The sequence below is a fragment of the Phocoena sinus genome, chromosome 16 (genome assembly GCF_008692025.1).
Source record: "Phocoena sinus isolate mPhoSin1 chromosome 16, mPhoSin1.pri, whole genome shotgun sequence".
Classification (NCBI taxonomy): domain Eukaryota; kingdom Metazoa; phylum Chordata; class Mammalia; order Artiodactyla; family Phocoenidae; genus Phocoena; species Phocoena sinus.
This window is the reverse complement of record NC_045778.1, coordinates 61,250,764-61,278,725: the sequence shown is the minus strand read 5'-3', so window position 1 is coordinate 61,278,725 and position 27,962 is coordinate 61,250,764. Positions and strand designations below refer to the sequence as shown.

Sequence of the window (27,962 nt, the reverse complement as noted above, 5' to 3'; positions counted from 1 at the left end):
GTTGGTCAGTGGGGACAAACAGTTCAGTGAATCATTTCTGAGACAAAGAACAGGAATCTGGTCTTGCCAGAGGTAAATACGGGGCACATTTAAGAGAAGGGGAGTTCTTCGCAGTAAGCCATATCCAGGAACACAAAAGGGTGGGGGGATTTCTTAAATGTTGCTGTTTCCAGGAGCTCGGGGCTCAAGTCAAGCTCAACGTCGTTACCGCCAAACTGAGCTCTGTACAGAAACAAACAAACCAACACGAAACAATTTTTTCTCTTTCAGAAATGACAGAGTAGCGAGTTAAGAACAAGTCCAGAATCTAAGAGGCAAGAGGAGGTCTTTGAGACTCAGAGGGGTCCAGTGAGGCAGAGCAAGAGCGGCCTGGGACACGACCCCACCCCACGAGGAACTCGCCCAACAGGCTAAGAGCGTCAGTAGTATTTCCCCTGGAACACAATCACTGCTTAGACTTGCCCAGCACTTTACACTTTACCAACAACGAGCCATTTGCTGCATCCTTACAACTTTGCCAGATGGAATGGTATTAATGATGCCCATTCTACAGATGAGAAGACCTGGGCTCATAGACGAGCAGCAGGCAGAGCTGGAATGAAAGCCCTGGGTTTCTGATCTTGAGCTCCATCTCCTTTTCCCCGAGGCTGCCATGGCTTCTGTCATCTCTCTCCAAGCCCTCCGCAGGTGCGTGCTTTACACGGCCATCGGCCTGAGACTCAGCGCCAGCCCAATGCCCAGGGGCTGGGTTATTGAGGACTCAGCCCAAGGCCGCTGCTCTTCATAATGTTACTCTTTATTAATGGCCTTCATCTCCTTCCCTGCAAAACACTCTGAAGCCATGGAGTGCCCCAGGAGAGTGTATTCTGCACGGTCAGCTGGGAGTAGAGGTGGGAGGGCCGTGATGATGGGCAGATTTGCCGTGTTTCTGTTTCTAAGCAAGATGCCCAGCAGCAACCGCAGCACAACGTGGAACAGCAACAACTTGCTTAAAAGCCATTTCCGGGGCTTCCCTGGTGGCGCAGTGGTTGAGAGTCCGCCTGCCGATGCAGGGGACACGGGTTTGTGCCCCGGTCCGGGAAGAACCCACATGCCGCGGAGCGGCTGGGCCCGTGAGCCATGGCCGCTGGGCCTGCGCGTCCGGAGCCTGTGCTCCGCAACGGGAGAGGCCACAGCAGTGAGAGGCCCGCGTACCACAAAAAAAAAAAAAAAAAAAAAAAGCCATTTCCGTTTCTAAACGATGGAAATCACCAATCTCCCTCCACCCACTCCGTGCTCACCTCCTCGGCCCAGGCTATGAAAACCCGGCCAAGGCCAACGAATAAAGGGGATCGATAACCATCCAGCTATCTTCACGACAGCCCTCATGTTAATGAGAAGCTGTTCCGGATGAAGTTCTATCAGAGGGGCTGCACGGATGGTAGTCTACCACAGTAAACTGCCATGGGGTTGCTAATCAGTGATGGAGTGTTCTAGGGTTGTGATTGATGCCAGGCTTCATTTATCCCCACCTGCAGCCACATTGCCCAGGGCAGCAAACTGTTTGCTTTTCTGAGAAGTTTAAAAATACATGAAACAGGCACACATACAAGAGGCAAAACGGGCCCTACATGGAGAATGTGGTTTGGAAAGTTCCTGAAACTCTTTTCCTGGGTCAATACACGGAAATCACCAGGTTGCTGCTAAGGGTCATTCTCCTTTAGAAAGAACATGGTCACGAACTTCCTCGTCTTCTGCAAGCAGGGATACCTCTTTCCTGCTTGGGTTTAGAATACCTGATGGGTACATCCTGCAAGCGTAGTCCTATACAATGGGCCTAGAAAGCCAATCACAGGGACATTAGAGAAAATGAGAAATTAATGCCCATGGCCCCTGCGGCTACTTCCCATGGTCCCTGCGAACCTCATCAGCCTCTCCACCTCTCTCTGTGCAACCCAGTCTCTCAATATAGTTTTCCAGTTTGTTAAATGAACCATACTCTCTCTCAAAATCGGGCCAGTATATGTATTTTCTACCAGCTTCCCGAACACTTGCTTGCAGGGTTAACTCCTTATCTGTCTTGAATCAACTTAAGCATCACTTTCTTTAGGAAACTCGTCTTCTCTACCCATATTTGGTGAGCTCCAACTATCACGTCACAATGGCCCTTGAACTTCCGTACCTATAATACTCCCTACACCCACAGTTGCTTGTTCAGTGTCTCTTCTCTACCAGAATACAAGCTCCATTAAGGCAGGGAACGTTTGTATCTTATTTACCACTCTAACCACAGAGCTTAGTTCAGTGCCTGGCGCACAGTAAAAACTTAAATGGAAGAAAGAATAGATCGAGGGGTGAATAAATGAAGGAACAAATGAATGAATGGGTACGTGCATGCTTATATGAATAGGTGAATGTATAAAAGCAACCAGGGGTAGGCGGTTACCCACCTTCTTACCCCATAATCCCTACTACCTCTGTACTCATTTCGCCTTTCATGATACGTTTCCTAGCACCAACTGAGAGATCCAAGTCTTTGTACCATTACATTTGATACATGTCCAACCTGAGACTTTGCTTCTTTGCAGCCTTAATAGGTGATGCAACTAAAGCCCTCCCACATTCATACCAAGGTTCTAAGATCTGTCTCCTCCCAGAAGCCATTGTTCACAGGGGATGAGGTCCACAGAGTAAGTTTTATGATTTTCCAATACAGGAGTTAAAATGCCATGATTTGATATTAATTTTATAGTAAATTATTCCTTTTTAATTACTCATAGTGGCAGAAGGGAGTGGAAATACAGGCAGTGCATTTATATTTAGCATTGAAGGGTATAGAAAAGCAAGAAAGCCATGAGACTAACCTGTCCGCATCTATCTATCTATCTATCTACCTATGGTTTCTGCCTGGACCATTCTAAGCCTGGCCCTCTACTTGTCAATAAGGCCCTGGTGAAAGGGAGGGGCCCTCAGAAGAGATTGCAAAGCTAGTGTTCCTTTCACTACCAGTCCTGGGAAATGACCCAAGATTATATCGGATGTTTGAATCATAGGAAATCAAAGCTCTTGCCTGTGTACCCTGCTGAGAGGGGAACACAGAACCCAGATTCAGCGACATCAGCAGAGGCTAAACCCCACAGTGGTTAAGTGCGGCTGAATGCCAGCTGTCTCCCAGGCAGGGATCAAACCTTCTGCAGCCCAACGAGGCAGCCTCTCCCCACCCCTTTATCTGGCGGGACCCAGGGGAGCAGGTGGTGCGTACCTTGGGCAGCGAGTACTTGGGCAGCTTTATCTGAGTGAAGGCTTCTCTTCGGTAAGACACGTAGTAGCTGGCTCTTCCGCCAGTTGTAACCTGTATCGTGGGGAAAACACAAAAGGTCAGATGGGGCTACGGATCACGGCACAAGGTGGAAAGCAGTAGCCTCTCCATCAACAGCCACAGGAGGTTTGTAACAGCCTTTTAGGGAATACTCCCTGTTGGCTTTGATCCTCCAACCCCACAGTGCCCTGAGTCGCTCCTGTGGCAAGCACTTAGACAATAAGTGAGTAATTCCAACGTCTTCCCCTGAGGCTGGCAATGTCTGTGAGAGCAGGGGCTCTGTACTCTGTGACGGTGTTCTGAATACATACACACTTAATAAATATTTTCAACTGAAAACAGAGAAGCTACTGATGTCTGCTGTACCCATGATCTATATATTCTTTTTTTTTTTCAACAGCTTTTCATCCACTGCAATGATGACATGATTGTCAAAGAAAATTTGTTCTGTATCTGAACAATTACCACTGCTCAAAGCCTTATTACTTTGAAATTAATTTCACTTCCTCTCTGAGCACAATTATTTTCCTTCCTATTTACAAATCCACGCACTGAACAGACATTTACTGATTCTTTCCATGTGTTAGTTCATTAAAGGCATCAAAAGTCAGAGAAAGAACTCTGGATTTGAAAGTCAGAAATCTTATATCTGAGTCTCAGTTCTACTAGCTCATGGCAGGGGGAGTCAACATCTGAAACCTCACTTGGCAACAGATGGATTCTTAGAGGAACCTGGAAACCACTCCAAGAAAGGGTCCCCTGGCCTGGGCTTGCTGGAAAGTCTCGCCAACATGGCATAGCTCTGCAGATGGCTGCTCTTGGCCCAATTATCCTAACTCAGGGGAAATTAATATTCACAGGAGAAGACAACATAGGCTGCTCAGAGAAAATAACAGGAGGACAGTAGCAACCAGGCTGCTGTGCTGAGGAAGCAATCACTGGAAGCCCAGGCTCCTGCAGAAGATAGGCCAGTCCCCTGACCCTGGTCCAACCCTAGTGCCCACCCACAGCGGCTGCTGGGAGCAGGGGGCGTATAACTTCTCTACTGAAAGCCACCCATCGCTCCTCACTCTAAGAGATGGCATTTCCCGTGGCTCTCTCTTGACCTGCGCAGACTGCAAGCCCACAAAGCAGGCCCCACAAGCTGCCAGGTAGAACAGATGTTCAAGTCAGTGTGAAGGCAGAACCTTGGAAAAAACTTGGTGCAAAGTCTTAGGCTTTGAACCAAGAGGAGAGACTGGTTCCCCCCTGATGGTCACTGCTATCCTTACATCTCTATTTTCTAATTAGAATCACTCGTATCTTGTATTCCAAGACTTTTTTTTTTTTTTATAAGACATCTGTTCTGAATCTATATTGTTCTGTGTTGGCTTAGAGATGGGGTGTTGACAGATTAAGACCAATGAGTTGATGTAGTCTTTTGTTTTTCTTTTTAAAATACATCTCAACTACATAGAATCAGATTAAAATGTAACCCTTGGTTCTAAGCACAGTCACCATGAGTCCTGGCATGATCCTATATGCTCCTTTAATCTGGCTTTATTTTTAATTATAAAACCAACACATATAAACGTACCTGCAAACCCAAGAACTAGATCAGTAGTTTTTAAACTTCAGCATGCATCAGGATCGCCCAGAAAGCTTGTTAAAACTCAGACTGCTGGGCCCCACCCACAGAGCCTCTGATTCAATCAGTCTGGGATGAGGTCCAAGAATTGTCTTTTCTAATAAGTTCTAGATGATGCTGATGCTGGTCTGGGGACCACACTTGGAGCAGCACAGAACAAGAACTTCAGTGCCAAATGACAAATACCTCTATGCCTCTGTGCTCCTCACCTGTCCTGACCCATGCCTCCCTCTGAGATGTAGCCACTTCCCTGAATTTTGTGTTTACAGTGATAATAAAGTCTTTTTAAAATTAAGGTGAAATTCATACAGCATCAAATTAACCATTTTAAAGTGTACAATTCGGTGGCATTTAGAAACTTCACAATGTTGTATGACCACCACCCCTGACATAGTTCTAAATCATTTGCATCATCCCCACCCAAGAAGACCTTTTACCCAGTGATAAAGTTTTTAAACCCCCAAATATATCCTCTGGTCTCCCATCACGTGCTTGACAATCAGCTCTCCACAGAACATCCCGAAGTTCACCAACCTCACCCTTAGTGAATTAGACCTGTGTCAGAATCCCGTGACTAATGCTGGCCAGAGGTCAGCAATTAAAAGCAGCCTTTCCCCCGAAGACCCAGTCACCTCCACAGGGAACAAGATGACAGCACCACCAGGCTTCTTATCAGCACCACAGAGCAAGGTAGGGCCCCCTGGGGTTTCTAACTTACCAAGGGCCAAAGGAGAACAGAGTGGTCTCCTTGATAGGGTCCTGCTGACCTGACCCTGGAACTCAGCCCAGCCATGCCTGTATGGCCCTGTGCAAGCACAGATTCTCTCTCTCTCTCTCTCACACACATACACACACACACACACGCACGCACACACAGAAGCTCACACACACAACCTGGGAGAGTTTCTGCTTAAATAAAGCATGAAGATGGAATTACACTTCAGAACTACCATGGGATAATCTAAAATATTAATGGGCTGCACGAAGGCCAAGGAGCCCAGAGGTTCCCCAGTACCTCTGATGCCACAGCATCCTGCAGCGACATCAAGCTGGCTCCTGCAGCTCTGCCTCTGTCCTGGCTGTCCACTCTCTGTACTGCAGAAAGCTCAGTGTAAGGCCCCGGAGTTCACGGAAGGGTTGTGGATGCCACCGATTCAATATAACTTCTCCCTCCTCTCATCTCCTGAATTTTGCTATTTCCATTTCTATAGCACTTTCAACATTTACTCTTGTGGTGTACATATACCTATAATGATCCCTCCATGTCTTATTATAAGGGTGTAACTTCTTGATTACTAAGTAATGTTGGTCTCACGGCAGGCAATCAGTGGATGCATGATGATAAAAAAAAATGATAAAACTGTCATCAATTGGGTTCATCTACCACGCTCCAGAACCTCCCTTACATAAATTATCTAGTTTAACCCCACTGACAACGCTGCAGAGTCTATAAGATATGGAATGACTTGCCCAAGATAAGAACCTAGTAGAGATTGGCTCGAAACCTGTTCTCCTCCTCCTGTGACTGAGACAAATCCTCTATTCACCTTACTCATGTCAACAACTGTATCATTTCCTTAATTCCAACATCTTTAAGAAAAATTTTTTTAAATCTCTGTAATTGATTTGTGTGTATATGCTTGTGTTTCCTCATATTCCCAGAGAATCAGCCATGACATTGACACTGCATCTTAAAAATGATGTCTTCTTAGAAGAGAAGTGAGGTAATAAAAACAAGAGGAATAGTAATCACCATGCAGTGAGAAAACACATTACGTGGAAGATGCTACAGTAAGCAGTTTATAAACCATACTTCATTTGCACTTATATATATACATATATATATTCCTGACATGTAGAGAAAAAAAAAAAAATATATATATATATATATATATATATATATATATATGCTCTACAGGTCAGGACATTGAGGCTGAGAGAGGTCACTAATTTGCCCAACATCATACAGCCTTTCATTGTCCCAGCCACTGTACAACTCCAGCCTACGCTTAAAAATTTACCTAGGAATGAGCACACCTCCAAAGCGGCAGGCATAGGGCAGGAAGTCAATACTTACTGACTGAACGATGAATTGTGATCCATTCGCTTAAACAGAGAGCCTCTGAGTTCGATTTTCTCCATTGTTTAGTGACTACACGGTGGCTGTAGAGAAGAACTCCATCCCTGCCCAGTCCCTGCTGGTCACAGGGACTTATCTCCAAATAGAAGTTTTAGCATATTCCCCCTTGGGAGCAGAGTCCTCCCAGTGCTGGAATGATACCAGCCTAGTGCCTTTGCTGCCTCTCCGCTATTATTTGTGTGGTCCTCTGGCAATCACACAAGGAAGGAATAAAGTTTAGCACCTATTAATCTATTTTGATGAACTTTTCTCTTCCTTACAAGCAAATTTGCTGGCACTGCAAATCCCAGAGATTATTACTACTTTCCCTTTCAGTGACACCTTTTATTTTACATTTGATGGATGTCATCCAATTATTTGCTCTGGGACCATCAGTCATGCTAAACACAGAATTAGCTGGGCCTCTTCCTTACAATGACTGGCTCGTTAATCTGATTTTCTGGATTTCCATTTTACAGGTTTAATTGGGCTCCTGGCCCAGTGAAAATGATTCCTTTGGACAAATACATTGGCCGTTAAACACATCTGTCTCCGCTGACTTGTTCCCACGCCTGCCGTAACCAAGTCTGAACTGACATCTCCTATATTGTCACTTCTCCTTGCTTCTAGATGATGACTTGCCCTGCAGGAGAGAGAGAAATCTGCCCCCCAAAATGGAACCAGAGGGCCTTGAGTCATATTGAGCCTGCTTCTTCCACAGATAGAAAGAAGAGAACTTCTAATGTCTCTAGAATTCATAAGTGGGCACAGGTAATCTGAAAAGCAGAAACTAATATTTTCAAATATCTATCATGTGATGAGTGCTTTAGATCCACAATACTATTCAATATCCACAATAATTATTACTGTTATTATTGTTAAAACTATTATTAGTACCCTACAAGGTAAAAGTATCGATAATATAACGTTTTTTTAGCGTTTATTAAATACCAAGCACTATTCTTCTGTATGTACCAGCTTTCTGCTTTATGGTCAGAGGAGAAATTGAGGCATAGAGAACTTATACAACATACTCAAAGACACACAGCAAGCAACTGGTGGAGCTGGAATTTGAACCCAAGTCTATCCGACTGCGAAGTTTACGCTGGTCCCTCAGACTACGTGAGGTTTCCAAACCTCTCTATGGAAGGGAATGGATCCCAGGTCATTCAGTTCTCAATTTCCTGGATAAGATGCCCACCAACAAGGCAGATCTTTCTGGTAGGGTTCATGTCAATTTCCCAGCCCTGAGAAATCAATGCTCTATTGTTGCACAGGAGTGAATAGTACTGCTATTGAAATTGGTGAATAAGAGGGGCTATAATGGAAATAAATTCAGCTTACACCAGAGCTGCTGCCCTCATAGGAAGTGACATTTAGAAGCTTTTCCAGCTAGAGGACCTTGCTGGGTCCAGTACGATGTGAAGAATCTGTCCAGCCAAGAGAAATGAGCATCTTTATAGGCAGACGTTAGTTATTGCTCACACAGCCCTTGCATTGTTTCCTCCTCCTTAAAAACGAGAGGGAACAGCTGAGTGCTATGATGCACAATTAAACTTTTCCAATTTCTTTGCTCATTAATTCTATTCAGATTATTTACAATAAGGCTTGATGTTGTTAGGGCCTTTCTCTTCCTCTCCACCTACATAATTCCTTTAAAGATCATATTTCTTCTTTAAGAACAAAGAAACAGGCTTCTGACTACCGGGCCATCGGAGTCAATAAATAGCCATGGGTCTCATTAGGATGCAGCTTTAAGTGTCAGGATGGCTTCTACGTGCAGGTTATGTCGTCTCTGTCATCTTGAGGTTCATTTTCTGAAAGCGCTCTGCTAAGGCACTACACTATGTGTCTGAATCCAACCTGTGTTCAGCATTTAGAACAAGACACCGATCAGCAAGCCATCTCCTCTGCTAGACTGTTTGATGCTGAAGTTAGTGTTTGTCAAACTGGTGTTTGCTCGTTTTACGTCCTAGAGGCTCTGGGCTATTAATGCAATATGCAGTTTTATCTGCCTGTTTCTAGAAAGAGTGGATCTAATGCCTACCACGACACTCCTGCTGAGGCTGAACCTCTTTGAACAGATCTGCCCATAAAAGTTTTTATCGGGCCCCTAACATAGCCCCAAAATAGCTTTACCAAGAATAGATTTGGGATAAGATAGTTGACGTGAAGCCAATATTGCCCTCTCCCTCTTTGTATGAGGGATGTGTGTGTGTGTGTGTGTGTGTGTGTGTGTGTGTGTGCGCGCGCGCGCGGCGTGTGCTTGTAGGGCCGGTGTTGGACGGAAGACGTGTACTGAGGTTGCCAGCGCACTATTGGCCAAAAAATACTGACAAATCACTTCCACTTTCACCAGTCCTGCCAAGAGACTTCTTGGGGCCTTCACTGCCTATGGGGAATGCTAGTAAGGTAGAGAAAAGGTGATGAGTTAGAAAAGCATGGGACCAAGGCCATGTCTAGATCTAGACCACACAAACAAGAAGAACCAGTAGGCCTGACTCTCTGAGGCTGTTTTTTCAAATATAATAAAGGAGCTGGGCTTGATAAGTTTCCAATTACATATTTTCAAAGAAGACTCTTCCGGTTTTGAAGCACTCTAGCACATTGGTTGGGATCCCAGACTTGTGTTTGAATTCTGCTTCTGCCATTTGCTGGTTTGGTGACCCTGAACAGGTAATTTAGCCTTCCCAATTTTTTCTTCTGGAAAATGGAGACATTAAGGCTACCTAATGACACGTTATCATGAGGAATGAATCTACCATGGCATGTAAAGAGTTTTAGCCCTATACCTGACACGTCCTAAGTACTCAATGCATATTACCTGTCCCTGCTGAACTAGAGGCACAGATGCCTGTATCAGTCTAATATCTTAGAGGACTTAGGGTGACTGACCATAAGAGTTCATATGTAAGCTGGAGGCTGTTCAGGAAGTGTCAGGGTTGCCACATGGGCTACCTGGTCGGAATCAACCAGGGATAGAACACTGAAATTCTTCTTGTTGCCCTCAGCAAGGATGACTTTGTAGAGAAGACCACCTATGGAGACCACAAAGTCAACGTGTTTTGTGCCAGGGATCGGACCATTAAGCAGCTGCAAGTCTTATCTTCATGTTTTAGCTTTTACAATTTAAAAGGAAGGGAAGAAGTTCTTGGGATGCCCACTTGACCCTGCAAAATGGAAGTTCATTGTCTTTCCTCTGCTAGTTTTGTTGGGGGATAAAAAGGCAAAGGAAATAAGTGCAGCAATAAAAAAAGAACTGATATGGATTTGAATTGCCATCCTGGAGTATAAAATTTGGAAGCGTTCGAACACTCCCAGTTAATATAATAACAGATAAAAAGCTAAAACAGAGACAGTCTATGTTGAGCTCTAGATCAGGATGCCAGAGCTTCACAGAAAAAGGAAACACTACCCATGGAAACCTTAAAGACAAATGTTAAAACTTCCTGTCAAAACACCTCCCCTGCTTCTTCTTTCACAAATGTCCCTGTTTCTTGTGCACTGTGAGTTTCATATGGTTTTGTAAAAGATGAACTGAGAAAGGGCTAGAAAAGATATCGCAAGGAGTCAAGCTTATATAGCCTTCCTACACTTATGTAAGTTTTTCTCTTTGAGATATCACATAGCCTTTTTCCTTTATACAGGTAGACATTATGAGGTCAATTAATTGGCTGAAATCTTCCCAAGCCAGGCTCTGTCTTTTCTATAACATCCCAGAATTTCAGAAAACAAAAACTAAAGAGTGGGAAGGAGAAGAAGGAAGAAAGGTAGAAGATCCCAGTATCTGTAACATCTGTGATTCTAGTTTCAGCTTGATCATATACCAGACATGCAGTTTTAGGCATGGTAACTAGTATCTTGGAGTCCCAAGGTTATTTTTCTATGAAAACGGAACAAATAATAATTATCCTTCTCTTACAGAAAAGTAAATGAGATAATAAAATGCTTTCGTGTTAACTATAAATTGCTTTACAAATACAATGAGTAGGGTGTTATGACTGACCTGTACATGTACCCAGGAACCCAAAGATTTTAGAAGTATTCTCACTGACAAATTGCTGTAGAATGAATGTCTGTGTCCCCCCAGCAAAATTCGTATGTTGAAACGTAATCCCCAATACGATGGTATTTGGAGGTGGGGCTTTGGGGAGAGACTAGTATTCTTATAAAAGAGACTCCAGAGAGTTCTCTCTTTTTCTAACATGTAAGGACATGGCAACAAGATAGCCATCTATGAACCAGGAAGTGGACCCTTACCAGATACCAAATCTTCCAGTGCCTTAATCTTGGACTTGCCAGCCTCCAAACCTGTGAGAAATAAGCTTCTGCTTTTATAAACCACTCAGTCTATGGTTTTTATAGCAGCCTTAGTACAGAAATCAAGCTGATGATCCACATATGCCCACTCTATTGATTGTTTGGGGCATTGACATTTGCCATTGGGCCAGTAGCTATAGATAGTCTGTAGGGCTATAGCTATCTACAGACTGAAAGGTTAGAGGCAATACAGAATATGAGAAGAAAAGCAAGAAATGGATGGGCAGAGCTATAGATCAGATGTGTCTTCAGCCACATGGGATGAATGGCAGGTACACATAGCTGCTTTGAGAATGACTAATCTTATTGATATGTGCAAGATATTTTAAAGATCCTAAAAGGGAAAGGAAAACAAAGCCATTAATTTTCTAGAGAAGCAGGGATGCTTCTTCGGGACATGGGATTTCCAGACAGACTTGGAGATACCTGGGCTGCTAGATATAACAGGAGAACTTTGCCAACATGGGATTTGCATGCCTCGTTTTGGGACAGCAGTGCATGGATTTAAACCATCTGTCAAGCTGTTTCTCAGAAAACACTGCCACCTCCCCAAGAGAGCCATGAATATTTGTAAAATGCCAACTGCTACTCTGCTACTTCTTGGGGCTTCCCCATTGTACTCTCTGTGTCGTGCCTGTCCTGTCCTCCACCAGCAGAAGCGTCACTGTTGGAGAGTCAAACTCTGTGCTCACCACTTTGTATGCACTGTCTGCCCTCGTGCACAATGACCTTGGAGGAGAGATACTACGCAGCCCCACTTTACTGATGAGTTAATTTACATGCATAAGGTCACTCAGCTCCAAAGCAGCAGAGCCTGGATTTGAACTTGGGTCTTTAAATTTTGACAATGTCCACTACACCCTGCAACCCTGAAAAACTCTAAAGTGTCTACTGCAGAGCCTTTCCAAAGAATAGCTAGTTTCAGACCAGTTACCTGGAGGGATTCACCCTGACACAAATCCCAGCATTAAGGAATTTCACACCGGCTTACATCAAAAGCTACCTCCTTAAAGAGTCCTCCCCCATCCCAATTTCCCAGCTGGAATTCAGCTTTTCATCCTCTGATTCTCAGGGCTCTTTGTCTGTAGCTCTCTCGTTGCACTTATCCACCGCTGTCCTGAATTACTGGAAGAGGGAACATCTTAGGTCTCTTGTACTGTATTATCTTCGAGGGTAGACAATGTGTCCTGTTCCCAGTTAACCATCTCTTAGTATCCGGCACCCACGTCATAACTCATATTTGTATTCTACTTCATGCCATTAGTTTTCATTATTGGACTGAATCTCATTTGGTTGGAGCGCAAAGGGGGTCTAATGATATCCCCATGCTAGAATTCAGGGGCCGGAGGCCCAGACAGGCCACATTATGTCACCTTGCTACTAAAAGGTAAGGCTCAAAGCCAACCTCAGAACTTCTGACTTGAAGCCCAAGGCTCTTTTCAAATTGCCAGGCTGCTTCGGTCTGTGTTCACCAAGTCAAGATCAGAAAAACACAAAGTGGAGATAATTGCATGGATTTTTACAGGTGGGTCGTGATTTTACATCAAATACTCCTTTGAGTGGTTGGCAACACCACAGCATGGAAAACCAGGTCATGCTTTTCCTGTGGGAAACAAAGAAGCACATTACAAGATGTTCTTCCCCACCCACTGCCGAATCCACATATTAATTAAAGGTCTGGCCGAATTCACATCGTCCCTTGAACATTAATCACGTTTAGACATCTCATTAGGGATACTGGCCCCAATTCGACTATGTGTTACATTTATCAATCAATCAGCAAATACTTAGCCAGCACTTTTGTGCCCAGGCCATGTCAGGTATCATAGGAGTCACGGGGCTGTGACCTCATGGAGTTCACCATTTCCTTGTAAAAACAAGCCAAACGCGTAAGGTGTACAAATGACAATACAAGACGAATGCCAGTGCTATGGTGCCCTGCGCAGGGCAAAGGATAAGAAATATAAAACAGAGAAACGCCCCAGCCCAGAACCACAATACTTGACACAACTTATGATCTTTCTAGACTACAAAAGAATCAGTGCTTGGCACTGTGAAGTCCACACTCATCCTACCTCATTTTATAGATGAAGCGACTGAGACACAGAGATGGCAGAGTGACACAGCTGGCAAAGGGCTGGACTGGGATTTCAGCTCATGAGTGCCTAACTCCACACACACACTCACATAACTGCACACACACCTGGTAATAAGTAGTGAATAAACACTGCCACTGCCTTAGGAGGAGAGGGGATTCTCATACTGAAGGACATCCCCTTTGCCAAATGGGATGATGGATTTGAGGACAGAAGACTGGAGAAACCGGGTCACGGCTGAACTATCTATCCTACACACCAAAGGGACACGTGGAGAGAAAAGGTGGGGATGGAGCTTGAAAGAAGAAAAAGATCACCAGCAGAGATGGAAAGGTAGCAGGATGGGAGATCCAAGTGTGTGGATCACTGGGGGTTGCGTGCTTCCAGAAGAGGCACTTTGGGGGAAGGGCAAGAAACAGTGGGCGTGTGTAGTAGGTTTTATTAAGAGTCTTTGCCATTCAGTATCTGACATAGACACTCTGCTTCATTTTCACTTGACATTTGCAATAAGAAAGCAATACTATACTGCTCAGTAATCTTATTAAAATTTTATTTGTTTATCTCTGCAGAGGTGGTTCACATCAGGAACGGAGTTTTGCTTCAAGAAAACATCCAAGAGTTACAGCTGGGTTATGAGGGATTTTATCTTTCTGTACCTTTTGGGCTTACTGACTTAGTTCTTTGTTGTGAAAATCTGAAAAGAACTTCAGAACAGAAACCCAGACATGGATCCCAACCCCCACCCCCAGCCCTACTGGCAATTACGACCCTGTAGGAAAAGCACTTAACTGCTCTTGCAGCTCAGTTTCATCGAAAAACAGATAAGCACCCTCATATCATAAGGCCCAGCGTGCACCTGACACAAAGTAGGGACTCAAAAACGTCACACCCCTGTGTTCCCCATCCCTTCACTTGCTGGGCCCTAGTCTCCTCGGCCTGAATGTCTTCTTCAAATCCTATCTCCTAAGATTCTGTGCGACCAGTTTCTTTTGTGGTCATTCAATGACTCCACAAACATGTTGTAAGCCCTTACTTTGTGCTAAGCTTTCCACTCACTGCCCCTTACACAGTTCTTGACCCAGTTTGACTCAGGCAAACAAGAAAGTTTAAGTCATGACGCTTTCTCATTTAAAGAGCAGAACAAGAGCAGAGATTGAGAAAGAAGGCTCTGATGTCAGGCTGCCTAGGGCAAACTTCTGCTCCACTCGTTACTGGCTGTGTGATCTTTGGAAAATGACTTCACCGCTCTGTGCCTCTTCTGTGAAATGGTGGTAAGAGTTGGACTTACCTCATAGGCTGTCATAACAATTAAATGCATTAATAATATGCCTAGCTCATACTAGCCACTCAACAAATGTCAGCTGATTCTTTATGTATAACTGATTCTCCAAGAACTACAGATTATTCAATAAGACAGAAGATTAGCTAGGTGGTGAAAATTGTGGAGGAAGGCTGAGGACAACTCTTCAACCAAGAAAATGCCGAGAAACTTCTGTTTCTTACACAGAAGAGGTATGTTCAATCCACTTCATAAGGACTCATATCAGATATTTCAGAGGAAGTAAGAAAGCCACTACTTCTACGCCTTCCCTCCCACATACACGAAGAACACCTAAGAAGCAGTTACACAGCGCCCTGAAATAATTAACACAATCGTATTAAGAGCCCTTGGATGATTTCTCCATACTGCAATCTGGAAGCGGTCGCCGCCTGGGGCAGGCAGTAAAACGGCAAGCATTTATTCTGGAGAACAAGACAGAAGGCCTTGGGTATGGCCCCCTCTCCACCCTAATTGCATTCAGTGGAATCACCACCACACGCTATCACAAGGTGTGCATTCCTTCCGAAAACATTTTTCAGAGGAGAAAGTGGAAGTGATCTTGCCCGGCCTGGAGAAGTTCCAAGGCTAGAGGGAGAGAGGGGAAGTGTCTAATTTCACGCTCCCATTACACACAAGCTGGATTAGAAGGAAACAAGGGAGGAGGAGGAGAGAACGGCGATTAAAGAATCAGACAATTTAAAAGTCCAAGAAACAGAGAGAGAGAAGAACCAATCAATTTCTTTTTTTTTTTTTTTTTTTTTTGCAACAGATGTTTTGCTTGCAGTTCCGAATGTAGGAAGGATGAAATAGGAGGAGGAAGAAAAAGAAAGAGCTTAAAGGGAAGGGAGTCAGGGAAGGAGAGAGAGAGAGTCAGGTTGGTAAACAGGAAGCGAATCCCAATGCTTTCCTCCTTCATGCTTTCCTCCTTCCCAGCGTCACCATGCTCTATTCTACCCACTGGGGACGGCAGGGTGTCCCTCTGCCTTATCCCACACCTGCAGGCATTTGTTCACCAGGAAGGCAGTGGTAATCAGGCCCATCCCTTAAGCATCTTCATCCTATTCCTTTCATAATCAGCTTCTAAAGTTCTGTTTGTTGGATGTGGGGCTAACCAGACCAAGCACTTGAACAGCTGCTCAGGCCATGGAGCTATTCTCTTTGCCATTGATCACAAAGACAAAAATCAATCCCGGCTAAGGAGAAAGAAGTTAAAAACAAATTGCAGGAATTGATTTCTGTTCAGACCCTCTGACTCCCAGTTTAGGAAGAGGGTGCGTGAATCTGCCTGTCACGAACATACTTCACGTGTCGCAGGCTCGTAAGCAAAATCTGGGTATATTACACACACACACACACACACACACACACACACATGCACACACGCACACACGCACACACACAATTTTATCTTAATTTATGCTTTTATATTATTTTATTTTTGCCTCCCAATAACTATCAGAGATGAGAATCCATCTAAATCATGAGCTCCCATGAGAAGAGGACTGGGTCTGTCTTGGGTTCACTATAAAATCTCCAAAGTGGGGCCCTATGCTTTGTGAATAGTACTAACTCCGGAAAAATTTGAGGGACAGATGGAATCAATGAATGAATGAAGTCCCCTCCTTGCTATTATTGGCTCTTTCAGTTATGCTTATTTCTGCATAGATTTCCCACAGTATGCAATTATTTTTCTTCTTTCTTGCTTAGCTTATGTATTATCTCTCTCTCTCTCTCTCACTAGACTATAAACCCTCCCATGGCAGGAACTTTTAGATTTTGCTTTTTAATTTTTGATCTATTGCATTATCTCCATATTGAGCCCTCAGTAAATGGATGTGAAACGAAATAAGGGAAGAATGATTCAGCAACTCTCTTGAGCAATTAGCTACATCCCAAATATCTTTTTATTTTTAAAAATTCTGACATTAGAGAAATGAGTTGGGAAATACTTCCAAACAACAGTCCCCTCTACATGTCTGACTCAATGGACTGCCCCATAGAGTGAGCAGACTTATGGAATTTTAGCATGAGAAGGGAATTTCTGGAGTCATACAGCCCACTGCCTTCCAAACTGGATTCTATTCTAGAATTCTACAGCAATGCTTTGAGAGTGTCCATAAAAAGGTAAAGAGGAGGCTGGGTGGGTGGGGGAGCTGATACAGTCCCTCACCCTTCTTAAACTAGATCCATTCCACCTGCATCTGTTTTACATATTGGAATTCCTTGAACAATGCTGCCTGAAAAGTGGCTCCCACTGTTAAGAGCAGTAACAACAACAAAAAGTTTGAAAGCTCTACTTGGATGCCATCCTTTCCTTTTGTGATAAGAAAACTGAGTTCCAGGGAGGAAAGTTAATCGCCCAAGGTCACAGAGTGAGTTACAGTGATATCAGGCTTAAACGTAGGAATACTTGCCACCCCTCCCCCACCTGCCTACTCCATTCCATGGACACCGTCTCCTGCCATTAAAGGTCTCTCTTCTTTGGAGCACTGGCTAGTCCTGAAGTTGGACTCCTCAAGTTAATTCCCTTCTTTGGGAACTGGCTTGAGCCCTGCCTTCTCCAGGAATTGTCCTGATCATATCATGCCTCATGGGTCTCCCTCACTCTGGAAAGAAGCCTCGCATATCTTAGGTGCTTTGAGCATCACTCATGGAGACTTGTCAGGCCATCCAGTCCTACCTCTACATCTAAACTGAACAAAAAATGAGGACAGACACTTTGTCAGTATTGTCTACCATTATATCCCTTTCATTAAGAACAGTAATAGGAGCATATTAAGTGCTCAATAAATGATTGTTGAATGAATGAATGAATGAATCAACCAATCAACAATTCTGTCTCAGACAGCCCAGGGTATATAGTAGGTGTTCAATCAAATCAACTTGATTGATCAGCCATGGCTCTGCCACTATTAATCTCCAAGAAGACCTTATTCTGGCTGACCATGAGGGCTTTCAGAATGCTAGTCTCAAAAGTTTCTTGCAGAAATCCAAAATGTCTGTTTACCCCATTAGCTAGTGATGCAGTTAAAGGAAGAACAAGTAAAATTTTTAAAAGCTGAACCTCTGAAATGTATATTCTAGTTAGAATGGTAATGGGGAGAGAACTGGACTTAATAGCCTGCTTCTCAGTCAACAGCCCAACTGCCTTCATTATCAGCACTGTTGTTTTTACAACAATACAATTATCTTTAATAGGAGGCCCCAGAAAAGGGATCCTCCTGGGAGCTGCGCTTAGCAGAGTGGGTGTTGGGGACTTGCTGGAACTTGGAAGAGAATGATAACAGGGAGACCTGATCGGGTCATGATGCAAGAGCTCTTCTGCATCCTGGAATGGGACACAAGAGATGCCATGCCCCGAAATACATCATGGAAATTGGATCAAGCACAGAGAGGTGTAAGGCAAGTGCAGAAGACTCGAGAAGAGTGGAGCTGGGGATGGTAATGATGATCAGCCATGCTGCCACTCACCCCCCTTGGCACCTTAGTGATGAGTGTTTGAATAATCCTCTTAGTGTATCTGAGGGACAACTCTCAGAGGTGCAGGCATGATTACATTGTACTGAATTCCATTAAGCCTTTCTTTGGTTAATGACTGAGCAAAAGCTTCTGATCTGAAACAAAACTGAAACAGATCCTGACAAACAGTTCACTGAGCAAGGAGTGGAGTGAGGCTTTCTTGCCCCGAATATCTACCAAGACAGGGAGAGCATCTGCCTTTTTCACTTTTACAGTCATCTGGAAAAGCTCTGGGAACACCAGCTATTCAGTGCTAATGTGAGGGTCTTCAGCTTGGGGAAATGAATGAGAAATGGGTCACTGTCTTCTTTCGTCATCCTTTATGAACCCAGGCAGCCCTGAGGTCAGATCCTCCTCATGCTGACATTTATTGAGCTATACAACAAAGGGTGATTCTCTAAAAGGTCCTGAAATTCAGTTTCCCCCTTTGAAAAATAAAGATGATGCTATGTACCACACTGAGATCCTATGAAGATAAAGTAGAATAAAAAAAATAGTAAGATGCACACATGCCAGATATAAATTTGACACTAAATAAATGTGAGGTCCTTTTCCAACAAAGACAACAATTCTTCCAATTTGCTGATGGGTGGGTAAAGATTGGTGGGGTGGCTAGGTGGAAAGAACATTCTGAAGAATCACTGCTTTGGAAATAGGAACTTGCAGATTTCCAAACAGCGGAAGAGATTTGAAAGTTGTGTGGCTGATCTTATGACTTTGAGCTGAATACAGAAACGTTTGTGGTCCCTGGAAAGCATAACCACCTTCTAGACCAGAACGCCCAAGCTGCATCTAACAATATGAGGCCCCTGGATAACGAAACACTATGAGTGCCACTCTTCCTGTAAGATGCACTGCACAGAAGACATGCCACTACTGCCCACCATGCCCGTGGAGACACTTAATTAACAAAAGCAGCCTTTCCTACCGAACCATGATGACACAGTCTTCTATGCAGCTATTACCAATTACTCAGAGGTGATACACAAAATGAGAAAAAAACAAAAAACAAAACTGACACCCCTAAAGCAGACATACCTATCCATGTACTACCAGAAAGGCAAATACTTAGGTTCCAATACGTAGCTAATTACAGAACAATTCTCTGAGATTAAGGGGAAACACTCCTTGCTATTTTGGCCTAGTAAGCAACAAGCATTATAACTTCCATGGATCCTCAGCAGATCTCTTGGGAAGAAGCAAACAGGAATCATTTATTAGAGATAGACACAGCAAAGTTTTGAATAGAGTGAAGAGATCGCTATGCTGAAAGGATTGATGGACATCCTGTAAATACAGAGCCCCTCCCAGGAGTCACTCTGTCTCAGCAGGAGACACTGGGGAATCATCAGCATCTATCTGGTTTGTAACTGATTCTGCTGTAGGAACAGACAGGAGGGATTGATCAGAGAGAGGGCAGGACGTGAGCAGAGAAAAGGAATGCAGTGAGGGCTCTGAGAGAATATTTTAAACTCTCAGAGAAAATACTTAAAAGGTGGGCAGAGGAAGAGGTACCTCCGTAGAAGAGGAAGAAGAAGAGACTGAAGAGGTAGGGAGAGGAGCTGGACTGCTCATTATCAAGGAGCGAAGGAGAGAGGCTGCTGCAAGGAGGAAGGAGCAGTCAGGAGATTCCAAAGCTGCAGACGAGTCCATGAATATCATTACTGAGTGGTGTTGTCGAGATGCCATTCAAAGATATCTTTGATGAACTTGACAAAGGTAATTTCAAGGAAGTAGCAGAGGCAGAAGTCAGTCTCAAGTGGGTTAAAGAGAGAAGGAAACGAGAAAATGGGATAATGAACGTAGAGTGCTCTCAAGAAATTTGGTTGTGAATGGAAGATGGGTCATTTCTAGAGAGGAGTATGGGGTTCAAAGAAAGTTTTGTTGTTTTGTTTTCATTTAAGGATGGTAGATATTTTAAAATATTTAAACACTGATGGAAAGTCGGAAAGAGGGATGAATAAGCTTAAGGCAGAGGGGACAGAAGGATAAGCAATAAGCCAGGTCCCTGAAAAGTTAGAAGGCCTGGGAATGGGTGTTTGGATTGAGGAATTTTATCCAGGGATGTGAGTGATTCTTTCTATTTGTCTTGTAGAGTCCACCCTATCTACAATCCTGGATGCATAGCAGGGACTCAAAGAGAGAGTCTTTCCAATTTGTCTTGAGTTGGGTTCCCCCCAGAAGGAAGGCCTGAGACAAGGGCTTTTGTGCAGGTAGTTTATTTTTTCAGGGGGGGTTGTTTGGGTTTTGTTTGTTTAATTTTGAGAAATGTTTCTAGGGAACAGGAGTGGTGGAACTAGGAAGCAGGAAGCAAGGAGGAAGGGAAAGCCATCCCAAGGTGCATTACTGAACTGGTCATTATTATAAGCAAGTGGGGCTCAGTTCTACTGGGGACCCTATGAAGGTGATAAGGCTCAGAAGGCCCTCCTGACTCAGGAAGAGAGGAGTCCTTATCCACCGGCCCACGACTCCTATAGCTCAAATTGTCCCAGAGGATCTCAACAGCCTTGAAATTCAAGGTATGCATCCGCACCGGAATGACGGAGGGGTCTATCGTGAGCCTCCCCAAGTCCAGAAGCATGGGAAATGGGACACAGATGTTCAACACAAAGGTCAACTAAATATTATTACTTCATGATCAGATCACTATTCTGTGTTTATTCATGGAAGTAATTCAAATACTAACAACTTTTACATCAAGCCACTAATATCATTACAGGTGTAGAGACACAGCCCAGCTACATGCTATTTAAATACCTCCCACGAATACTGGGGTGCATGTATCTTTTCGAATTATGGTTTTCTCCAGATATATGCCCAGCAGTGGGATTGCCACATCATATGGTAGCTCTATTTTTAGTTTTTTAAGGAACCTCCATACCGTTCTCCATAGTGGCTATACCAATTTATAGTCCCACCAACAGTGTAGGAGAGTTCCCTTTTAGCCACACCCTCTCCAGCATTTATCGTTTGTACATTTTTGATGATGGCCATTCTGACCAGTGTGAGGTGATACCTCACTGTAGTTTTGATTTGTATTTCTCTAATAATTAGTGTTTATTTACAATAGTCAGGACATGGAAACAACCTAAATGTCCATCGACAGAGGAATGGATAAAGAAGATGTGGTACATATATACAATGGAATATTACTCAGCCATAACAAAGGACAAAATAATGCCATTTGCAGTAACATGGATACACCTGGAGATCGTCATACTGAGTGAAGTCAGACACAGAAAGACAAATATCATATGATATTGCTTATATGTGGAATCTAAAAACAAGGGTACAAATGAACTTATTTACAAAACAGAAGTAGAGCCACGAATGTAGAAAACAAATCTATGGTTACCAGGGGATAAGGAGGGAGAGGGATAACTTGGGAGACTAGGACTGACATATACACACTACTATATATAAAATACATAACTAATAAGAACCTGCTGTACAGCAAAGGGAAACTCTTCTCAGGTACTCTGTAATGGCCTATATGGGAAAAGAATCTTAAAGAGTGGATATATGTATATGTATAACTGATTCACTTTGCTGTACAACTGAAACTAACACAACTTATAAATGAACTATACTCTGATGAACATTAAAGATAAATAAAGACCTTCCATTAGTGCTGCCTGTTAAAAACACTTAAGATTTTGAAAGCGCTTCAAGGATATTCACCTGAAGATGTTTTTATTGGATTTCTTTTGAAGATCATCTCTGAAACTCTTTCATTTTTCTTTAATTCCTGTGTTGTAAAATGTGCCCCTAATGATGAAATTGCTATTTAACATTCAAAATCTCTCCCATTAAGGCCAAATTAACATCATTTAAAATATTGCCAAATAGCTTTTCTTCTAATAATTACACTCAATTTCTGCCTCAGGGCTTTTTTCTTTCAGAAAGATAACAATTTATTAGGGATACAGTAGCCACATCATCGAGGCTCTTCTACCTCTCATGTAGGTGCGTAAAACGGGCTCTTAAAGTATCAAAACCCAGGGCTCTGGGGACCAAGATGCTACAAGAAGGCACTCAAGAGTCTTGAAAGATATCTACAGCTATCTATACACAGATATGTGTATTATTAAAAGTTGGTTTCTTTGATAACCAACACTATGGAAGACATGTGGGACGATTTTATTATGCACATATGTCGATAGATGACTTGAAGCCATGAATAATTAAAGAATGAATTTGGGGGAAAGATTTAGTAATCTTTTATGTGATAGGCTTATAAAAACCCTTCAAAGAGAAGGTGCATACACAAAGTACAGTGAGGCTGAGTTTTGCACGTGGATTAGTCTCTTGATTCTTGCATTTTATAGGGCTCCTAATTTTCAAAGCATTCCAAAGCCATTAGTAGTTTCAAAGCATTCCAAAGCCATTAGTAGTATCTCCCTTGATCCTCACAACAACCTTCCAATTTAGGCAGAGCAAGTAGCATGATTCCATTCTACAAAGATCAGGAAATTAAGAATGCAAGTGAATTGCCCAGTGTTCCCTGGCTGGCAGGGGGCAGATTCCTAATTACAGCCCAGGTCTCTGAGTTCAGGGTTCTTTTCCCCACATCAGACCACTAGCTACTCGGATCATAAACTGCTTCAGAGCAGGGACAACGTCTTCCACCTCTAACATGCTCCATTGCACCTGGAGTATTTCTAGTGGCTCAACAAATATCTGTTAATTGGTTACTTGTACTTGCTAATTGCTAATACTTCTAGAACATCTCCCAACGCACAAAAATAGTATAATGGTGCCATTTTTCTATGTTTATACAGACAACTCCTAAAAACGAACAGCAACTTGTATCTAAACTACCCACTGGTTTCATCGTACTACTGGAATCATCTGAGAACCACTCTTATGTATGGCATTGCTCCACCCTCAGATTTCCTTGCTATAGAGGGGGCTTCTCTACACAACTTCACCAGCGGTCAAAAGGGGCATTACATAGCAGATGGTTCTGCACTGTTACTGGTCTCCTTGTGAATATGAAGAAGGATCTGGCAGGGTTCGGATGGCCTCTTCCCTCCTTCAAATTTTCTGCTTTGTCCACCCCTCCAGAGTACTTTATTTGGATCTTAATTATAGATCTGTTTTTTTCTCTTATACTTTAGATATCTGAAGATAGGTCAGTATCATACTTGCTTTTTTTTTTTTAATTCAATTGCATGCACAGTGAAACTGAACCCATACCACATTAAACGTCACCTCCTGTGCCAGAAGAGAGGAAAGGACCGGGCTTCATGTAGCTCAGGAAAGACATACAAATCTCTTGTGATAACTTATTAGGGCTCTGCTCCTACTTCTTCAACACACTCCCTCATAGCCAGGGTATGAATCATATCACTGAAGGGATTTTACTGCTAACCACTGCTGAACTACCTATTCTCCAGGATAATCACTAGAAAAGCTACTCCATAAGGAGAAAAGACAAGATTTCCAACCATCTTGGCTCAGAACACAGAAACCAACTTATCTCTCTCTCCCTCTGCCCCTACAGAGGAAAGCTGATTTCTCTTTTATCCATGTGGAACGGAGGCATTTCAGGCAGACACTTTCCCATTAAAACAAGGGCTCTTTTGGGAAGAATTAGCTCCTTTTGATTTTACTACAAAACCCCAGGACCTGGGCCTCCTGCACAGAAAAGGCATTGACAGATTAACACATTTCACAGTTTTCTGTACATCTCCAGCTCAGCACCCCCAATAGCAGGAGATCAAACACTAGGTTCCCTAAGCAAAACCATCAAGATGGCTACCTTTACCTCTTTGTCAATGAAAAAGTAAAAGGTGAGGCAGAACCTTCAGGATCTGTCTAAATTATAGGAGCTGCATGAATAAGTCTATGGACCCTCCTACCACACAAGATACAGGATAAAAAGTCATAACATCACGCCCAGAAAAAGGAAATTATGACTGGGCCTGGGAAGCTTTCCTTTAGAGGAACAAATGGGAGGGGGTGAATATTTTATGCAAAATTAATATCATGGGAAGCACATTACGAAGAGCTTAGCTAGGTTTTTGGTTATTTAAACTGCACTCTCAAATGCATATACATTTGTACATAATGACTCACTGTGGGTAACTAATTATGCCTTAAATACATGCACCTCATTTATAAATATGCAGAGAGAGGATATAAGCCTGGATGTCACCCAAATTCCTAGTGGTTCAGTTGTCCACACACACAAAAGCCTGACTTTGACCTATGCAGTCAGCAGGGCTATAAAAATGTCAGTGGTTTTCAAACCTTTCTTAGCAGCAGATTCCTTTTGTCAAATAAAAGTATTAAGGACGCTGATATACAGAGCAAACAAAAGCAGAATTATACTTTTTAAGGAGGGCTAAGGGTCCTGAACCCCCGTTCTCTTCCATTTTTCTTAGCATCTGAGACAAGTTCCCTAAGAGCCAATGTAAGAGCCACCAAGAAAAACATTGGGCACAAAAGGGTAGCAAAGAGTGAGGGGATAGACTGGTCTCCTTTTCTGCGAGGTTTTGTCTTTTTCTCCCTTAGAGTTCTATCTCCGGTAGCACTAAAACAAAATATAAGATATCAATACTTTTAAAAGTTAGAAAATTTAAGTGGTAAATCCCTTAAAATTATGAAAAACCAAACACACCAAAGCCCCTTATGCCCATCCTGCTGTTATTTAGCTATTCAAATTGTAGGCATAGAAGTGATTAATCTGCTTTTGCAAGTCTCCCCTTTGAAAGTCAAACTATGGAAAAATGGCAAGACTTTCAGTGGCAGCATAATCCTCGGCGTCCAACTCTCCACAGGGACGTCACCCACAAAGGCTGGGCTGGACCCAAGCCCGGGTGCGCTATAGCTTTTCCCAAAACCGTTCTTTGGCAGACTTCTAGCCAGGGTAGGAAGAAAACAACCTACCCTGATGCCCTAATATCTTGCTCAGATACAAATCTGTGGGTTTAAACAATGGAGGAGAAGCTACTGTTGGTCTGAGGGTTTTCTGCTCTTAGAAAAGTCTTCTTTTTTTTTTTTTTTTTTTGCGGTACGCGGGCCTCACACTGTTGTGGACTCTCCCGTTGCAGAGCACAGGCTCCGGATGCGCAGGCTCAGCGGCCACGGCTCACGGGCCCAGCCGCTTCGCGGCATGTGGGATCCTCCTGGACCCGGGCACGAACCCGTGTCCCCTGCATCGACGTGCGGACTCTCAACCACTGCACCACCAGGGAAGCCCACAAAAGTCTTCTGAAGCAGCTTTATTTCCATGAACAGAATGAAAAATCCTTGCTCTTTCCTTGCTTCAGAGGTAGATATTCATCACTGCGTGCAAATCTTACCTTTTCCATAAAGCCTTTACTGATCCCCACTTCAATTTTCAAAACTCATACTCTCCAAAAAAATAAAATAAAAAAAAGACCCACATTGACTGCAGAAATGTATTTGAGATGGCATCCAATAATTTTTGTTAAAAAAACGCAATTAACGGGCTTCCCCAGTGCCGCAGTGGTTGAGAGTCCACCTGCCGATGCAGGGGACACGAGTTCATGACCAGGTCCGGGAAGATCCCACATGCCGCGGAGCGGCTGGGCCCGTGAGTCATGGCCGCTGAGCCTGCGCATCCGGAGCCTGTGCTCCGCAACGGGAGAGGCCACGGCAGTGAGAGGCCCGTGTACCGCAAAAAAAAAAAAAAAAAAAAAAGGCAATTATCAAGCAAAAATATAAAAAAATATAAGAAAGGTGCCAAGTCATCAAAAATGGCCAGTGGTATAGGAGAAAGGAAGAAGAACAGCATAAAGCTTAATGCAGGGAAACTGCTAAAATTGACCCAAACAATCAGTTGTGAGCTTTTTAGCAACTGCAAAGAGGAAAACACAAAATTATCAGTATTCAGTTAAAGGAAATAGACAAGGTTTACCTCTTCAGGACAATTTTCTAATTTACTTTCCAGCCACTTCACTCCCTCCCATAATTACAGCTGTCCTTAGATAGAGGTTGTGATATATTGGGTTGGCCAAAAAGTTCCTTTGGGCTTTTCCATAACAGAAAACCTGAACGAACTTTTTGGCCAACCCATACCATGGTCTCTCACTTCCCTCACTTTACCTATGTCTTCCCATCTGCCTGCAGTGCCCTTTGTCCTTCACTTGTCTAACTGGTACTCACAGTCCTGCTGCCAGGAAACTTGTACTGACCCTCCTCCCAGGGCAGGATGAAGAGCCCTTCCTCCTCAATCCAAGACCAATGCATGTTTTCCACAAATACAGCTCTCATCACACTCCATTGTAATTGCTTTGTTGTCTGTGTTCCCCACTAGGCTGAATGTATTTGAATACATTTAAATGAATGAATATAAAAAGGACACTGAATAATATAATGGATAATTCCTGGACAGCAGTTCTATAAAAATGCAGAGACATTCTACATATGGTAATTTCTTATACAGTGAGCAATTGCCAATTACCCTAAATTGTCTTATATTGTTAGTTGGAGAAACAAGACTCCCTTGCTTTAAAAAGATAACTAACTACACTCCCTGAGAATAAGGACACATCTTATCTTCTCAGTTCAGTTCAGTTCAACAAACTTTTATTGAGTTCCAGTCATCATGCTAAGTGCAGGAAAAACTATGATGAATAAGACATAGTCCTTCCCCTTAAAGTTTACAGACCTGGCTCGTGAAGCATAATACACATGGATAAGTAACCAGCAAAGGAGTTTGGTCTAATCCTGATTGACTGAGGATGTCAGGGAAGACTTCCCATAGGCGGCATTGTCTAAGTTGAATCTTAAAGGATGAGTTTATTTGATAAAGGAACATTCCAAGCCAGAAAAGAGAGTACAAGAAAGGCATATTAGGCAAGAAATGACATGGTGCAAAAACGACATGGTGTATGCATCGAGACTAAAATCGTTTATTTTTATTGAAGGGTAAAATATAAAAAGGAAGGTATATGGGGAACAGTGGTGGGAAAGGACTTCACACAAGGCTGATGCAGTAGGTAGGATCCAGATAGTAGAAGAGCTTGTAGGCAATGTTAAGGAAATTGGATTTTAACCTATAGGTGACGAGAAGCCACTGAAGGCAAGGACATTGATTTCTATTTTAAATAAATTACTTTGGAGGTAGTGTTGTGAACTGATTGGAGGTATGCTGATCTGGGAGCAAGAAAATCAGTTAGCAAGTTATTGCAACATTTCAGAAAATACATGATAAGGGTTTATAAATGGTTTTAAATAGCCAAGTAATAATGGTGCTTCCCCCCTTTTCCTTTCATAAATCATCCTGGAGCAACAAGAAAAACACGAAAGAAAAATGCACATTCTATACTTAAGGAAAACATAACCCTGAAACACTAAATGTGGAAAGGAAGCCAAAGGCAGTGAAGGACAAACAGGGTACAGACAGGCACCAGAGCAAAAATGCCTACAGCTACAAATCTTAGATCAAGCTAGAGATATAGAGTTCTCTAAAGAGGATATTTCCTAAGGAGTAAAACTAACAGCCTATTATTTGGAACCAAGGGAATGTGGCTCAGGAATTGGCAGTGGGAGCGTTTCCAGAATTCACTGGTGACAAGGAGAAGCTGGAGAGGCATGGCTGCTAGAGCACCGCTCAGGCAGTTTTACCTTAAAAGAAGAATCCACTAACAGACTAATAATCTTTAGTTATATGGAACCTCACCGAGAAC

General features: G+C 43.1%; 1 protein-coding gene across 1 annotated transcript in view; it reads right to left on the bottom strand.

Annotated features, from left to right (window-relative positions):
* SORCS3 (sortilin related VPS10 domain containing receptor 3) overlaps positions 1–27,962 on the bottom strand; it is a 606,008-nt gene that overhangs the window by 116,740 nt on the left and 461,306 nt on the right. Inside the window, exon 8 of the mRNA XM_032608449.1 lies at positions 3,242–3,331. Within this exon, the coding sequence (XP_032464340.1) occupies positions 3,242–3,331 (90 nt within the window). The remainder of the gene's footprint in view (positions 1–3,241; positions 3,332–27,962) is intronic.